The sequence below is a fragment of the Acinonyx jubatus genome, chromosome C1 (genome assembly GCF_027475565.1).
Source record: "Acinonyx jubatus isolate Ajub_Pintada_27869175 chromosome C1, VMU_Ajub_asm_v1.0, whole genome shotgun sequence".
In the NCBI taxonomy this organism is placed as follows: domain Eukaryota; kingdom Metazoa; phylum Chordata; class Mammalia; order Carnivora; family Felidae; genus Acinonyx; species Acinonyx jubatus.
Window position 1 is genome coordinate 24,145,298 of NC_069381.1, and position 14,746 is coordinate 24,160,043.

At 51.0% G+C, this 14,746-nt stretch overlaps 2 protein-coding genes across 5 annotated transcripts in view; one reads left to right on the plus strand and one right to left on the minus strand.

Moving 5' to 3' along the window:
• Positions 1–11,217, plus strand: part of HDAC1 (histone deacetylase 1) — a 30,980-nt gene extending 19,763 nt beyond the window's left edge. For 2 of the 4 annotated variants that reach the window (XM_015080616.3, XM_053210707.1), the window contains exons 4-14: positions 3,717–3,791; positions 5,157–5,295; positions 5,759–5,900; positions 6,903–6,995; positions 8,140–8,248; positions 8,330–8,470; positions 9,007–9,115; positions 9,210–9,340; positions 9,616–9,768; positions 10,285–10,333; positions 10,605–11,217. In XM_015080616.3, the coding sequence (XP_014936102.1) occupies positions 3,717–3,791; positions 5,157–5,295; positions 5,759–5,900; positions 6,903–6,995; positions 8,140–8,248; positions 8,330–8,470; positions 9,007–9,115; positions 9,210–9,340; positions 9,616–9,768; positions 10,285–10,333; positions 10,605–10,632 (1,169 nt within the window). In that variant the 3' untranslated portion in view covers positions 10,633–11,217. Of the gene's footprint in view, positions 1–3,716; positions 3,792–5,156; positions 5,296–5,758; positions 5,901–6,902; positions 6,996–8,139; positions 8,249–8,329; positions 8,471–9,006; positions 9,116–9,209; positions 9,341–9,615; positions 9,769–10,284; positions 10,421–10,604 lie in introns of all 4 variants that reach the window. The other 2 variants (XR_003420297.2, XM_027059791.2) reach the window with 2 other exon arrangements.
• Positions 11,218–11,417: 200 nt separating this feature from the next.
• MARCKSL1 (MARCKS like 1) lies at positions 11,418–13,845 on the minus strand. Its single transcript, XM_027059792.2, has 2 exons — positions 13,567–13,845; positions 11,418–12,713 (listed from the first exon to the last, which is right to left on the minus strand). Exons 1-2 carry the CDS (start codon positions 13,651–13,653, stop codon positions 12,204–12,206), a joined length of 597 nt encoding a protein of 198 aa, XP_026915593.1. The 5' UTR covers positions 13,654–13,845; the 3' UTR covers positions 11,418–12,203.
• Positions 13,846–14,746: the final 901 nt, after the last annotated feature.

The following is a 14,746-nucleotide window of genomic DNA, read 5'->3' on the forward strand; positions in this document are numbered from 1 at the left end:
GACTTCCAGTTTGCTCCAGTTTTCCTGAAACTAGCATTCTAAGATTGTGCATTAAAAAATTAGGTCTCGGATTTTCTCTCATTGAAGATGGGTTAGGAAGGATGAGGTTCTCTATGAACTTAAGGTACCTTACTGACTTGACTTACAGGGTTATAGAAAGATGTCACTTAGTGAAGTGCTGTATAACCAGGGGTATCTTCAGAAACAATAACAGCGATGTGTGAGCTGAGCTCTTTTTTTTTTTTGTATTTACCAACACCTAAGCTAGGAAGTTATACATGTAATGAGACTAAATAAGTTAGGTTTCCTTGCTCTTGGCTAGGATGTAATAAACATTTTGTGGTCATTTTGAGACTTTGAGAACTTTGATCAGAAGTTCTGATCTAATATTTTAATTAGTTAAAATGGGAACATGATGAGCAGTGGGCTTCCTGACAGCCTGACTCAGCCTGCCCATTTGCAGTTGGTCCCCTGGCAGCCAGCCTTGGCCTGCCAGGGAGTTTGTGGCTTATTGGGCTGAGGCCTTATTAAAAATAATAATAAATAAAAGGGTGCCTGGGTGGCTTAGTTGGTTGAGCTTCTGACTCTTTTGTTTGTTTGCTTGTTTGTTTATTTGGGTGGGGGGGAGAAGGGCAGAGGGAGAGGGAGAAAGAGGACCTGAAGCAGGCTCTGTGCTGACAGCAGAGAGCCCCATGTGGGGCTTGAACTCATGAACCACGAGATCATCACCTGAGCCGAAGTCGGACGCTTAACCAACTGAGCTACCCGGGCACCCCAAGTGTCCAACTTTTGATTTTGGCTCGGATCATGGTCTCACAGTTTTTGGGATTGAGCCCCGTGTCAGGCTCTGTACAGCCCGCTTGGGATTCTCTCTCTTCCTCTCTCTCTCTGTCCCTCCCCTGCTCATGTGCATGCACGCGTGCTCTCTCCCTCTCTTTCAAAATAAATAAATATTTAAGAAAATTAAAAAATAACAGTGAATAAAAAATAAGATGGATTCAAACATGAATAAGTGCAATGGTTTTTTTTTTTTGCCAGATTATCAGAATGTGAAACGTGGTGGAAAATGATAAAAGGGAATTATGGTGGTGAAATTTGAAGACATTGTCATTGTCATCTTTTTTATAGATGTATAAACTGAATTTTCCAGGGTCTCCTAACAAGGTAGTGGTAGAATGGAGAATGGAACTTGTCTCTTCCTGATTCTATAGTATTTTTAAATATGTTACATGTAAAATATTTCAGACACACACAAAACGTATAAAAAAATAATAGAATGTACATCCATGTACCTACTACCTACCTACCTACCTTCCTTCCTCCCTTTCTTTCTTTTTCTTTCTTTCTTTCTTTCTTTCTTTCTTTCTTTCTTTCTTTCTTTCTATTTTGTTTTAATATTTATTTTTTTTTTTTTTTGAGAGAGAGACAGAGTGTGAGCTGAGGAGGTGCAGAGAGTGGGAGACACATAATCCAAAGCAGGCTCCAGGCTCTGAGATGTCAGCACAGAGCCTGACGCGGGGCTCGAATTCACGGACTGTGAGATCATGACCTGAGCCAGAGCTGGATGCTCAACTGACTGAGCCACTCAGGCACCCCCCCTTTTTTTTTTTTAAGTTTATTTATTTTTGAGAGAGGGGGACAGAGCATGAGCAGGGGAAAGGCAGATAGAGAGGGAGACAGAATCTGAAGCAGGCTCCAGGCTCTGAGCTGTCAGCACAGAGCCCGATGTGGGGGGCTCAAACCCACAGACCGCAAGATCATGACCTGAGTCGAAGTCAGACACTTAACTAACTGAGCCACCCACGTGCCCCTACCAACCTTTCTTTCTAGGAAACAAAACGCTGCCAATACAGTTGAATCCCCCCCGGACACCTCCCCTTGGTCACACACCCTTTCTGTCCTACTCCCCAGTCCACCCCATTACACCACCACAGTGGTATAAGCCCTCTCCTGAAACCCCTGTTAATCCCATGCATCTTTCTGCAGGGTGCTTTTTACCACCTTCTCTACCTTCCTCCGCTCTCTCATCTCTCACCCAGTATTGTTCTCTTCAGTATAATGCCACCCTAAGAATAAGAAAAGTATTTGTGATAGGAAGAGGAGAACCCATACAAGAGTCCTCCCTAGTCTTACAAATTAGTCCAGGTGAGGGTCTCCATTTCCCCCCTTTCTGTCTCCAATCACACAGCTTGTTGAACTGGGAATAATGGGCTGGACACTTGAGCCACATGTTGGTTTGGGGCCTGAAGGGAAATATTTTTTTCTCATATCTAAAATAACCATTTTGTGGGGTGCCTGGCTGGCTCATTCAGTAGAGCATGCAACTCTTGATCTTGGAGTCTTGAGTTCAAGCCCCATATTGCTCTTAGAGCGTACTTGGAAAAAAATAATAAAACATATCCCACATGAGAGTATAAACAAAACTCTAGAAACCTAGGCAGGCCAAACCCAATGAAAGACGAAGCAACTGGAGGAGGCATTCGGTTGCCAGTGGATAAATAGCTTGGCCCCAGGGACCAAAGTTCTTATTGACACAGCCTCCCAGTGTTTACCCGGGAAGTGGGGGTGAGAGCCACCTACTACTCCTCACCCCGTTATGCAGGCCACACTTCCTCAGAGCACTTGTCTTGGCAGGGCACCCTCCCAAGCTTAGGGCAGTGCCAGAGTTGGTAACGCTTATGGTTATTGCAGACTTTGAGCTTCAGCTGTCTCTCAGAAGGTTACACAGTCCGAGCTGGGCTCTGCTACCCTCCTCATTCTAGGGCTTCTCCTTGCTCTACTTTGGGAATCCCAGTTGATAGCAGTGGATGTAGTAGGAAGGCTAGGGCAAGAGAATAAGGATCTAGTCTACCCCTGCCTCTAGTTTCCTGTGTCTCGTTGATGTCTCAGTACTTTCCTTTTCTGTGAGAGATGACTTGGAGCCCTAGGGTTCCTCTCTAGCTCCGTGACTACAGCCCTCAGGTGTGCTTCCCTTCCTGTCTTTCAGTTTGTTTGCATTACTATTTGCATGCATTTCCTCATTATGTGTTAGTTTGTACTTTTGCCCCGTTAGGCCTGAAATAACCTTACTCCAGTTGTCACTTGTAGGTGTAGTAGAAAGAGCACTACACTGTATGGGTCAAGACACCTGGACTCTGATTCTGGTGCTGCCATTGTCTTGTTATACAACCTTGGCAGCTCACTTAATTCTTCGTATCTGTTTGTTCAAGTACTTACTTGCTATATTCTTCCCCACATAAGATTTCTGTTAATTTTCTCAACATTTAGGTGAGATGGATATCATGATTGCTTGTTAAAGATAATAAGCCAGGGGCGCCTGGGTGGCTCAGTCGGTTAAGTGTCCGACTTCGGCTCAGGTCATGATCTCGCGGTTTGTGAGTTCGAGCCCCGCATCAGGCTTTGTGCTGACAGCTCAGAGCCTGGAGCCTGTTTCGGATTCTGCGTCTCCCTCTTTCTCTGCCCCTCCCCTGCTCATGCTCTGTCTCTCTCTGTCTCAAAAATAAATAAAACATTAAAAAAAAAATTAAAGATAATAAGCCAAAGCTCTAAGAAGTTAAATGACTTGACCCAATCACAAAGCCAGTAAGTAGTAGAGCCTGGACTAGAACCCAAGCCTTCTGAATCCAAATTCTTTGTTTTTTCCCATGAGCTCATAAATATGTAAACAAAAAACTAAAGGAATTGTGGAAACTAACTTTTCCCTTCTGTCTTTCAAGTCAACGTTGGTGAGGACTGTCCGGTATTTGATGGCCTGTTTGAGTTCTGTCAGTTATCTACTGGTGGCTCTGTGGGTAAGGAATATACCTCCCTCCTCGAGGGCAGTGCTGGGTTGTATTAGTGAGGTCTGCCTTTTAGGCCACTATCCTAGTAGGGCTGATCTGTGACCCTATAAAATGGTCTTGTGAGTTTTTACCTTAGGTCTTTAAAATATCCTTCTGGTTCAGTCCCAGCCCAGGTTCAGTCTCTGACATGGTACTGACAGGTGTCCTTGACTGTCCTCTCCTACCCAGAGATCTTACATACTGGAATTCCCTGCAGACCTCGTGGGGTTGTTGAGATGCTGTACATAGAAGCAATTTGCAAACTGCAAAGTGCTATAAAAATGGGAAGTGTCATCATCTGTGTCTTACAAAAGAGCATGGTAATTACCTTTAGAGGTCAGAAATACTCCTCACGTATCTCCCACTTCCATTATTAGCTTCTAGACTACCTCCAGGATTACTCTAAACCCTTTTTTAACAAATATATATTTTCTTATGATCATTGTTTGGTCTCTTCTCCCCTTCCCCCTGCCTCTCAATATAATCTCAGGAAACAAAGATATACACAGGAAAAAATTACCCACAATCATACTGTCCAAAGATAATCATTACTACCATTTTGGTGTTTGTATATGCATTCTTTTTTGTTAGTATATATCTGGATATAACATACATCCATATTTTATAAAAATGTGTCACGTGTATATAGTTTTGTGTCTGAATTTTTTATTTAGTAAATCTTTAAGATTTCTTTGGTAGTCTATAGCATGATTTCTAGTGGCTTCAGGATTATGCCATGTTATGGACCAACGTCAGTTGATATAATTGGTCCCTCTTGGATCATTTGGCCTGTTCTGTGTCTTTATTGCTGTTAAAGTTACATGCCACAGATGCACCTGCATACACAAGTGTATATTTCTCTCATTTCTTGGGCTTGTTTGTGCTTTGAGCTTCTAGTTCCTTTAGTATCTTCATCATTTTTTGACCATGAACCATGGTAAGAAATACATTTACTCTTGCAATCCAGGTTGTACACACACACTGTCATTCTGAAGCCAGTTTCACAGAAGAGCAACTTCCTTTATTGTATTTTATTCTAGTCTGTTTTGTTTAAAATTGTGTGTGTACACACACACACACACACACACACACTAATCATGACCCACTAAATCAATTTTAAGGCCTACTGATGGGTTTCCACCTTCAGTTTGGAAAAAAGTTGCTTAGAGTAGCCAGCCAATGTCATATTTACTCCCTGTTAGAATAGGGAGGGAGGGAGAGAACAGTCCAGCGATTGAATAGGCAGGTTCTACCTCTCACCAGGTTTCCTGGGCTTCTTGGGGAAAGGGGGAGAATGGCTTGCTAACAGTCTTGTGTTCTCTCTTTCACACCCAGCAAGTGCTGTGAAACTTAATAAGCAGCAGACAGACATCGCTGTGAATTGGGCTGGGGGCCTGCATCATGCAAAGAAGTCTGAGGCATCTGGCTTCTGTTACGTCAATGATATCGTCTTGGCCATCCTGGAACTGCTAAAGTATGCCTGCCTGGCCTTGTCTCTTGGAGGAGCACCTTAGGCCAGGTTCCCACTTCCCTCTCCCCCTGGGCTTGCCTCCCTAGTTTGCTTTTCCTAGCGGTGTGCTGGCTAGGATGTGTTCAGTGAGTGTCTCTGGCTGGCCATCCTCTCTTTGACGGGGTCCCGGTTTGATTTGAGCCCACGGCAAGATCAGGGGCAGGTGCTGCTCAGATCCTGCCTCCAGAGTGTCCCTGTGTGGCTGGAGTTGAGCCTGGCTGTAGAGTAGGAAGATCGGACTTGGTCGGCTTGGTCAGGCCTCTGGAGACACCCTGCCGCTCTTCCACCTTCCTTCAGCCAGTTTCCACGTCTCTGGTGCTTAGAGATACCTGAGGGAGGCAGCCAGCCCGGTAAGCTGGGACCTGGCGCCCTTGGCGCGTCCCACTCCCAGAGAGCCGCCAGACCCCTGACCCCCTTCTGATCCTAGGTATCACCAGAGGGTGCTGTATATTGACATTGATATTCACCACGGCGATGGCGTGGAAGAGGCCTTCTATACCACAGACCGGGTCATGACTGTGTCCTTTCATAAATACGGAGAGTACTTCCCGGGAACTGGGGACCTACGGGTGAGAACTCCCTTCAGGGGCCAGCCAGCTCACCCCTAGCTGCCAGCTCTAACTCTCCTATCTCATATCACTAGAAACCACTTCCTGCCCCTTCTGCCATTCAGAATGCCATACCCCAGCCTAGGGTACCTACCCTGGTCTTCCCTCCCTTATTCTGGAGGAAGGGAATGATGAGACACAAAGGGTTGGGAGGGATAGGGGTCTCATGACTCATTGCAAGCCCCTCCTGGCCACAGCTAAGTTACACTGCACTATTCAGATGCCCCAAACAATTTGAATTTTAGGCTAGAGACATCAGGTTCTCTCTCATGGGCTAGGAATTGAGACCCTTATGACCATCTCAAGGGTTCTTAACCTTCCCCTTTGATCATCTGACTGAAAGCTATGGACTCTGTCACCAGGAAAGCATAAGGAATCTTTTGTATCTGATACTGAATAGTTAATTAAAGACACCTCCCCTTACTGAAGCCCATCTGTAGACCTCAGGATAAAAGTTCTTGGAAACTAACTCACTGAACTGTTGTATCTGCTTCTATTAGCATGAATATGAAACCAACCCTTTGCCGTGCACTAGCCCTCTGGTGAAAAAGTGGCACTAATTCATGTTTGCTGTGGCCAGCATAATAAATGGTCTTTCTTCTACCTTCTCTGGAGAGGAAAAGGTCGTCCCAGGGTGGGTGTTAGTTCTGTGACCCAACTACCAGCAGCTCTAACCCAGTCCAAAGATGGAGGTCTTGTGCTCTGGCGTAGGATATTCCATCTCTGGCTCCATAAACAGTTCTCAGCCTGGGCGCAGGCTCAGTGGTGTGTCCAGAAACGTGAACTAGACTTGCCAGTGAGGGGAATGGTATTAACCAAGGTGCCCCTGCTCTGTCCCTGGCCCACCTCATGGATCCCAATTGTCTCTCTTCGAATACTGCCTCTTTCCTTAGCCTCCCAGCCCGTCCTTGAACTTCTTCCTAGCTTCATCTTTCAGTTTACTTTAATGTCCCTCTTGATTAGGATATTGGGGCTGGCAAAGGCAAGTATTACGCTGTTAACTACCCGCTCCGAGATGGGATCGATGACGAGTCCTATGAGGCCATTTTCAAGCCGGTAAGTGGCTTATCCACCACCCAGGCTACCAATGGGATTAGTCTAAGAGATGGGTAGCAAAGTACCCCCAGCATACCTCAGGGACCTCTCCCCACTGAGAAGCTGGTTGGGAAATGAGCTGTGTTTTGACCCTGGATTGTTATGCTGTGTGGTCAGCTAGAGGAACAAAATTCATCCAAATATTTATTGATGCCTTCTGTGGGTCAGGCCCTCTGTTGGATACAAGAGTATCTAAGACATGAATCATGCCCTTAAAGACCTCACAGTCTACATCGTGGGAGGCAGGCACACACACAACAGTGTGTGGTCATTACTGTTTTGCAGGATGAACAGAGGAAGGGGAGACAAACCGCTGCCTGGGCTGGGGAGAGGGTAGTCAAAGAGGTTTTCACAGAGGTGGCGACATTTGAGCTGGACTTTGAAAAATGAGGAGTTGCTATGTGAAGAAGGAGGTGGAGGCCGGAGGGCAGGGATGGCATTCAGCAAGGGGGACAGTACAAAGCTGTATGTAGGTCAGTATGATGGGTGGGAGGAGTGTTGAAGGATGTGGGAAATGTATATGGGGGTCTTGGATGCCAAGCTGAGGAGTTAAATCTTCACCTGCAATCCACAAGGAACCATTACTGGAGTATTAACCTAATAAGGTTAGGTAGTCAAGTGCCTACTGTATGCCTTGCAGTAGGGGTGACAGAGAAGTCCAAGGTATGATCTTTGTCCTAGGTAATGTCAAAGTCTTGTGAGAATGGGAAAGGTGAAGGTGAGCACTCCCTCACAATAGGAGGCTCAAAGTCTCAAAAGACTGAAGGAGCAGGGCAGATGAAGCCAAGGGTCAGAAGAAGGGGCACTGGAGCTTGGGTAGTGAAAGAAGCGGAAGACTGAGGGGAAGGTGAGGCTGTTCTAGGTGCAGCATTACTAGAGCTAGAAGAAGCCTCTTGGAGAGCCTCCTAAATTGAAAAACTGAAATCCTAAATAGGGAAACAAGAACTCCAGACTGATACTTCCTCCTTACCACCCCGCACGAGGGAGAGTGGAAATGTAGGAATAAATACAGGAAACGGAAGAAGTACTGCAGCCCACCCTTTGCAGCCCCTAACATCACATAGCTTTTCTTAAAGCTGGTGGTGACCAGGATGTGTCCTTTTAGGTCATGTCCAAAGTAATGGAGATGTTCCAACCCAGTGCAGTTGTCTTACAGTGTGGCTCTGACTCCCTATCTGGGGATCGGTTAGGTTGCTTCAACCTGACCATCAAAGGTGAGACCAGGTAGCATAGGGATGGGTGGGCAGGGTTCTGCCAGGCGCTCCTGTAACCTAGCACCCCTTTCTCCCACCAAGGGCACGCCAAGTGTGTAGAGTTTGTGAAGAGCTTCAACCTGCCTATGCTGATGCTGGGAGGAGGTGGTTATACCATCCGTAATGTGGCCCGCTGCTGGACGTATGAAACAGCCGTGGCTCTGGACACGGAGATCCCAAATGGTAATAGCCCTGGGCCAGGTTGGGTTGGGCAGAGCCAGAGCTCATGTGTCCTAGAGTTTATAACCCCTTCCCCATTGGCCATGTGGCCTCTCCTCTTCTGATACTGGGCATTGATTCTCTTCCCTGTCTTCTTGTGATTGTCAGACCATCGCTTTTTCCTGAGTCCTTTTTTGACCCTGCCGCTTCTCCTTCCCACTTCTGGTCTAGACATAATGATCAGTGGTTATTTATAGCTTTGGAATTTCTACTCTGTAGGGTAACTGGGGTAGTGAGTGAGGAGGTGCTCCCAACGAGCATTGCCTAAATTTTTCTAAACCATGAGCTTGTGCCTTCTCCTCAGTGGGGGGTGAAGTGTGGACACTGGAGAATGGCATTAAAAAGACTGAAACCCTGTAAGCACTCCGGTCTCACCCTGTCTCAGAGGCATTCTTCTCAGTTTGATGGTTGGGCTAGCAGTTCCAGATAAACCTACAAATGCTTTTCTCAGGGTCCCATGGTGGCCAGGTCTTTGACTCTTACCTCCTGCCCCCAATTAGAGCTTCCATACAACGACTACTTCGAATACTTTGGACCAGATTTCAAACTTCACATCAGTCCTTCCAATATGACCAACCAGAACACCAATGAGTACCTGGAGAAGATCAAGTGAGTATATTCCCCAGACACACCCTGATTGAACATTCCAGGCTCTGGTTTGTCCCTAACCAGCGCCAGCCACCCTCTCTACCATTGGCCATAGACAGCGACTGTTTGAGAACCTGCGAATGCTGCCCCACGCACCTGGGGTCCAAATGCAGGTGATTCCTGAGGATGCCATTCCAGAGGAGAGTGGTGACGAGGACGAAGAAGATCCTGACAAGCGCATCTCGAGTAAGACCCAGACCCAGGGGCCTGTAATTTCCCACTCAGTAGGTAGCTGACTTCCCACCACTGTTCTTGGTTCCACTTTCCTCTCAAGCTACCCACCTGTTGAGAAACCCAAGTTCTGGTAGTTGGGACAGTTTAGGGAGTCTGAGTTTCCTTCCTTTCTTCTTGGTCACCCCTTCCCTTGGTGTCTCTTGGACACACAGGGAGGCACTGGGCACAGGTCCTGAGGTAAAGATAATCTCCTGCACTCTCACCCATTATTTCCCATTGCTTCCCAGTCTGTTCCTCTGACAAACGAATCGCCTGTGAGGAAGAGTTCTCGGACTCTGATGAAGAGGGTGAAGGCGGTCGCAAGAACTCTTCCAACTTCAAAAAAGCCAAGAGAGTCAAAACTGAGGATGAAAAAGAGAAAGATCCAGAAGAGAAGAAAGGTGGGTTTGGGTTGCATCTGGACTTGGGTCTTGCGCCCCAGGCCCCAGAGGAGGATGAATCGATGTAGGGCACTGGGAGGAGGGAGCTGACTCAGGCCCTGCCTTCTGTCGGGCTGTCTCAGCTCCCAGAAGTGGCAGGGCCCACAAAAGAATGAAACTCGATTTGTCATCTCCAGTGGCTGATTGAGCCCTGCCAGGCTCCAGAGCCAGGGACATGCCTGGGCTCCCCTTGGTCAGGAGTGTGGCTCTCACATACCACCCAAGCCCTTTTCCCAGCACTTCACCCCAGTTTCCCAGGGGGCTGCCTCCGCCCACTGGGTTCAGGCTCTAGCAGGCCAGGAAACCGGTCCAACCTGTTTGTTCTCCACAGGGCTCAATGGGAGGGCCTGGGATGGGCTTTTCTCTCTTAAGTATGTCCAGAGCTGCAGTGTCGGGGAAGGGGTTTCAGGTAAGTGAAAATTCCGTGGGTCTTTCTGGAAGGGATCCCTTCACCATCCCTACATTCTTATGTTCTAGAAGTCACAGAAGAGGAGAAAACCAAGGAGGAGAAGCAAGAAGCCAAAGGGTGAGGAAGGAGCTGTCAGCCATCTCCCTGGCATTGGAGCACCAGCCCTTTTGTCCGCTATGCCGAGGGAAGGCGCAGGGACAGCTGGTGCGGCTTACAAAGACCTCTTTCAGGGACCAGTCCATCTCTGCAGTTCTAGGCAGAGCTAGGAAGCCCCAGCTCTCAGCAGTCACCTGGGCAGCTAGGGTCCTATAGAAGTCATTGTCCCCATATTTTTGCCTCAAGGCCTCTGGGGTGCATGATCTCATGCCAGTCTCTGCTCTCTCCACAGGGTCAAGGAGGAGGTCAAGTTGGCCTGAGCAGACCTCTCCAGTTGTGGCTTCCTGCCAAGTTTCCCACCTTTCTCCCACAACCCCTCAGATTTTATATTTTCTATCTCTCTGTGTATTTATATAAAAATATATTAAATATAAATATCCCCAGGGACTAGACAGGAACCAGGGCCCTGAGCCCAGGGCACGTGTTAGGAGTGAGCTTTTCTAGTGGCTGCCTTGCCACCCATCCTTTCCCACTTCTTAATTTTGAACCATAAAGGGTGCTGGGTCTGGAAAGCATATTCTTAAGAAGCCATAGGACAAAATCCTGAAATGTTAAGTGCCTGCTTAGTGGCTTTGGAAAGGTGTCCTTACTGGGCATTCTAGGAGTGGCTAGATCTTGAGGGACTCCCGTCAGGCTCCTTAAGGTAATATCAGCCATTTTTAGATTGGTTCTGTTATCATACCTTCCCACTAGCCCCCTGTGAGCCAAGAAACTCATACTGCCTGCCCTCTATCCTCGCCCAGTTCTGCAGGTGGAGATTGGTAGTCTAGTTTCCTTTTTGAGATACTATTTTAATTTTTGTGAGAATCTTTGTAATAAAATGGTACATTTCTACATCCTCCTGAGCTTGTCTCCTAGCAGTATCCCTGGGTTGATTTCAACTCCACTTCCCTGTCCTTCTGGTGTCCATGAGAATCTGGGCAACCCTCCTGAACAACAAGACAACCCCACAATCTTACCCCTCACCTTAATCCCTCCCTCAAGGGTTGAGGTTAACCAGTCTTCTCACCCTACTCCCAGAAGACCACTCATTAAAAAGCACTACTAAAGGGACGACATTTATTCCTTTTCCAAATGTTACAGTAAAACCAGGTGGAAGAGAATGGTTTTAGCAGTTAGAAAAAAAAAAAAAAGTACAAATCTGGGGTTTGGCCATTAAAAGTTATTTACAACAATGGGAGGGGGAAAAAAAAGACAACAAGAAGTTGTTTCACATTACAGACCTCCCCTCCACCCCAAAGCCTAATACTTGCTTACCAAGTCAAAAAAGAGACACAGTCGATTCACAAGCTGGAGGTTTGAACTTGAGTAAGACATTTATAAAAACCTAGACAGGGGCAGTGTCCTCCCCAGCCCGGGTGCCACTAGGCACAGCACAAGAGACTAAAAACTCAACAGGGGTTGCGGGGGGGGGGGGAGGGGAGGCTGGACACTCAGGGTTTGGGAGTGTAGGCACCCCACATCTGGCTCAGGGATTTGGGGAATAGAGTAAACAAAACCTACTTGGAAAAGAATTGGGGAAGAAAACCAGCAATTGCCTTCTGTAGGGGTGGGGACAGGAGAGGTAGGGCCAGGGGCAGGAGCATTTCACATCACTAACCTAACTTGGGAAACTGCAAGGGACCATCTTCAACTGGCCTTAAGAGGAAGGCCAAATGGACGATGGGAGAATCCACAGGAGGGAAAAGGAGAGGGAACGTGGCGGGGAGGGGGCAACAGCCCCTTCCTTTCTGGGCACAGGAAGGCAGCCAGGGCACCAGGTCCAGGCAGTGACCTCACAAGGACAGCACAGTTTTTGCAGCTTAGAGATCACCCACCTGCCCCCACCCAGCTACTCATTCTGCTCGCTGGCGGGTGTAGGGCCACTCTCCGGCCCCGAGGGAGTGGATGGCTCTGCAGCCTGGGGCCCTGCCTCTTCTGTGTCTCCTCCCTTGGAGGCAGCACTAGCCTCTGCCCCCTTGGCCTGGGGCTCCTGGCTCTCGGGGGTGGCAACAGCCTTCCCTTCCTGGGCTGTGCCTTCCTCGTTGCAGGCACCGATCTCCCCCTGCTCCTGCTCTTCCTCTGTAGGTGAGGAGGCAGAAGAATCACCCCCACCCTCCTTCCGATTTCTCTTGAAGGACAGACCACTCAATTTGAAAGGCTTCTTGAAAGAGAATTTCTTCTTCTTCTTGGGGGTCTCCTTGGCGGGGGCATCCCCCTTGACCTCAGCGCCCTGGCTAGGGGGTGCTGGCTCGATGGCATCGCCAGTGGCCCCGGCTGCCTCCTCTGTTCCGTTCACGGGGGGCGATTCCCCTTCACCCTTGGGGGATAAGTCTCCATTGCTTTTCACGTGGCCATTCTCCTGCAGGGCAGAGGAGACAGCAATGAGGGCCGGGGTTCTACCCCACCTCCCCCAGCCCGCCCCTGACCCCTTCCAGGCAATGGGACCCCGACTATTCTGCAACCCGGGAGGTTGGCTGTAGCTTCACCCCCACCGGGATCCCGTCAAACATCTCCCTCCTGCCCTCACGAGCGCGCGGGGGCCGAGCGCGCAGAGGCCGCGGCCGGCAGGAGGCGCTGGGGTCCCGTGGCCCCCCACCCACCTCCCCCGGGGCGCGCTCTCCATTCGGCGCAGACCCGCTCGAGGCCGCCGATTCCCGGTGGGCGGGCGAGCGAGCCCAGCAAGCCGACAACGGGCGGGAAGCCGCCCCAGGGCGCTCTTCTCCGCACCTGGACGGCCCATTTTCCCAGCCTCCTGCTTTGTGTAAACGGCCCCCCACCCACCCTAGGCTCTCCCATCTCGATTCCCCCCCCCCCCTCCCACCGCCGCCAAAAAGAAGGCCGTGAGCCACCGAGATCGGGTCTAAGGGTGGAGTGCCCTCCCCCCCGGGCGCCCGCCCCGCGGCCCCTGGGCGCCCCCTTGGCGCGGCCCGGCAGCGCCTTTGTTCCTCGCGCGGCACTCGGGGCGGCCGAGGGGCAGCGCCGGGGGCCGGGGCCGCGAACAAAGAAGGCAGCGGGGCCGGGCCGGCGCCCCCTCCCCGCCCCTCCCCTCGCTTCGCCCGCGGGGGCTGCGGCGCCGAGAACAAAGGGACCGGGCGGGGGAGGGGGCGCCGCGTGTCCCGGGCCGGACAAAGCGCGCGGCCCCGGCCCAGGGCCCCAAAGGGGGCGAAGTGAGGGAGGAGGGGGCCGGGTCGGGCCGTTCCGAGTGCACCCACCTGTCCGTTGGCCTTAGCAGGGGAAGCGCCTGCTGCCTCCTCGGCGGTCACGTCGCCCCGGGGAGCCTTGGAGCTCTGGCTGCCCATGATGGGGGGGGGGGGGTCTGCTGGGGGGCGCCCGGAGCCGCCCCGGGCTCGCGCCGCAGGGGATAGTTCAGCCGGGTCGGCCTGGCCGGCGGAGGGGTGGGGCTCGCGCCTGAGGGGGAGGGGTATGGGGGGGGAAACCGAGCTGCACCCCCCTCTCCGCGCCCGACCCGCTAGCTGCGCCCGCCGCCGCTCAGCTCCGCGCCAGAATGCCGCCCGCCGCCCGCCGAGCTGCCTTATATATGCGCCCCAGCTCGGGGCGGGGCCGGACATTTAAATAAGCGCCCAATCGAGGAGCAGAGGCGGGCTCAGGTCCCGGGCCCCACTTGCGCAGTGGGCGACGCTGGCGGTCTGGAACCCCCAGCCTACTCGCCTACCAGGGCAGGTGGGGTCCAGCGTGGGTAGGGGAGAGGCGGGTCTTTCGGCGAGCTGGGCGGGGGGGGGGGCTCCTAGAGGAAAGGGAGAGCAATCCTGTCACCACCCACCCGTCCGAGTGGACGCCCCAGCAACTGGAGTGGTCCCAACACCTTGGTCCTGCACTGACAGCCTCTGTCAGTCTCCCCCTAGAACTCTTCGAAGGGCTCACATGCCCAGACTCGTTAGAGGTTTGGTCCTGAGTTATGCTCCGGAGAATGTGGTCACAGAAGCCGCAGGGCCCCGCGCTGGGATCTGCGCCCCCTCAGGCCGGGGGACCCGTCAGAGGTCCCACCCACGTCCCTGCCTGCCGGTCCCGGTCAGCCTGGGGGGTCTGGCCCGCCGCGGAGTCCCTCTGGTCAAGACTGGTAAGATGCGTCCCTCAACTCCTCCTCCCCTACCTCCCTTCGCAGCCAGTCACACACGAAGCCCCCACAGACAAACTCACCCTTGGTCTCTCCTGCCCCCAGCCTGGACCCATTACAAAGTTCCGATTAGGGTGGTCCTGCGACCTTGAAGGGCATCTCCATCCCCACCTGAAAGCTGGAGAGTCTGAGGCTCAGAGACATTGGCATAACCTGTCTGACCTGTCAGATGCTCTCCCCCCACCTCTGCTCCCCCATATTAGGGAGCCTCCCAGAGCAGGCAGAGGAACCCCAGGAATTTAACAAACACTGCAGTG

Excerpts from the sequence above, each read along its gene's own strand:
- MARCKSL1 (XM_027059792.2), bottom strand. The coding sequence starts at position 13,653 with ATGGGCAGCCAGAGCTCCAAGGCTCCCCGGGGCGACGTGACCGCCGAG. Across the intron at positions 12,714-13,566 it reads CTGCTAAGGCCAACGGACAG|GAGAATGGCCACGTGAAAAG; the intron begins GTGGGTGCACTC and ends TCTGCCCTGCAG.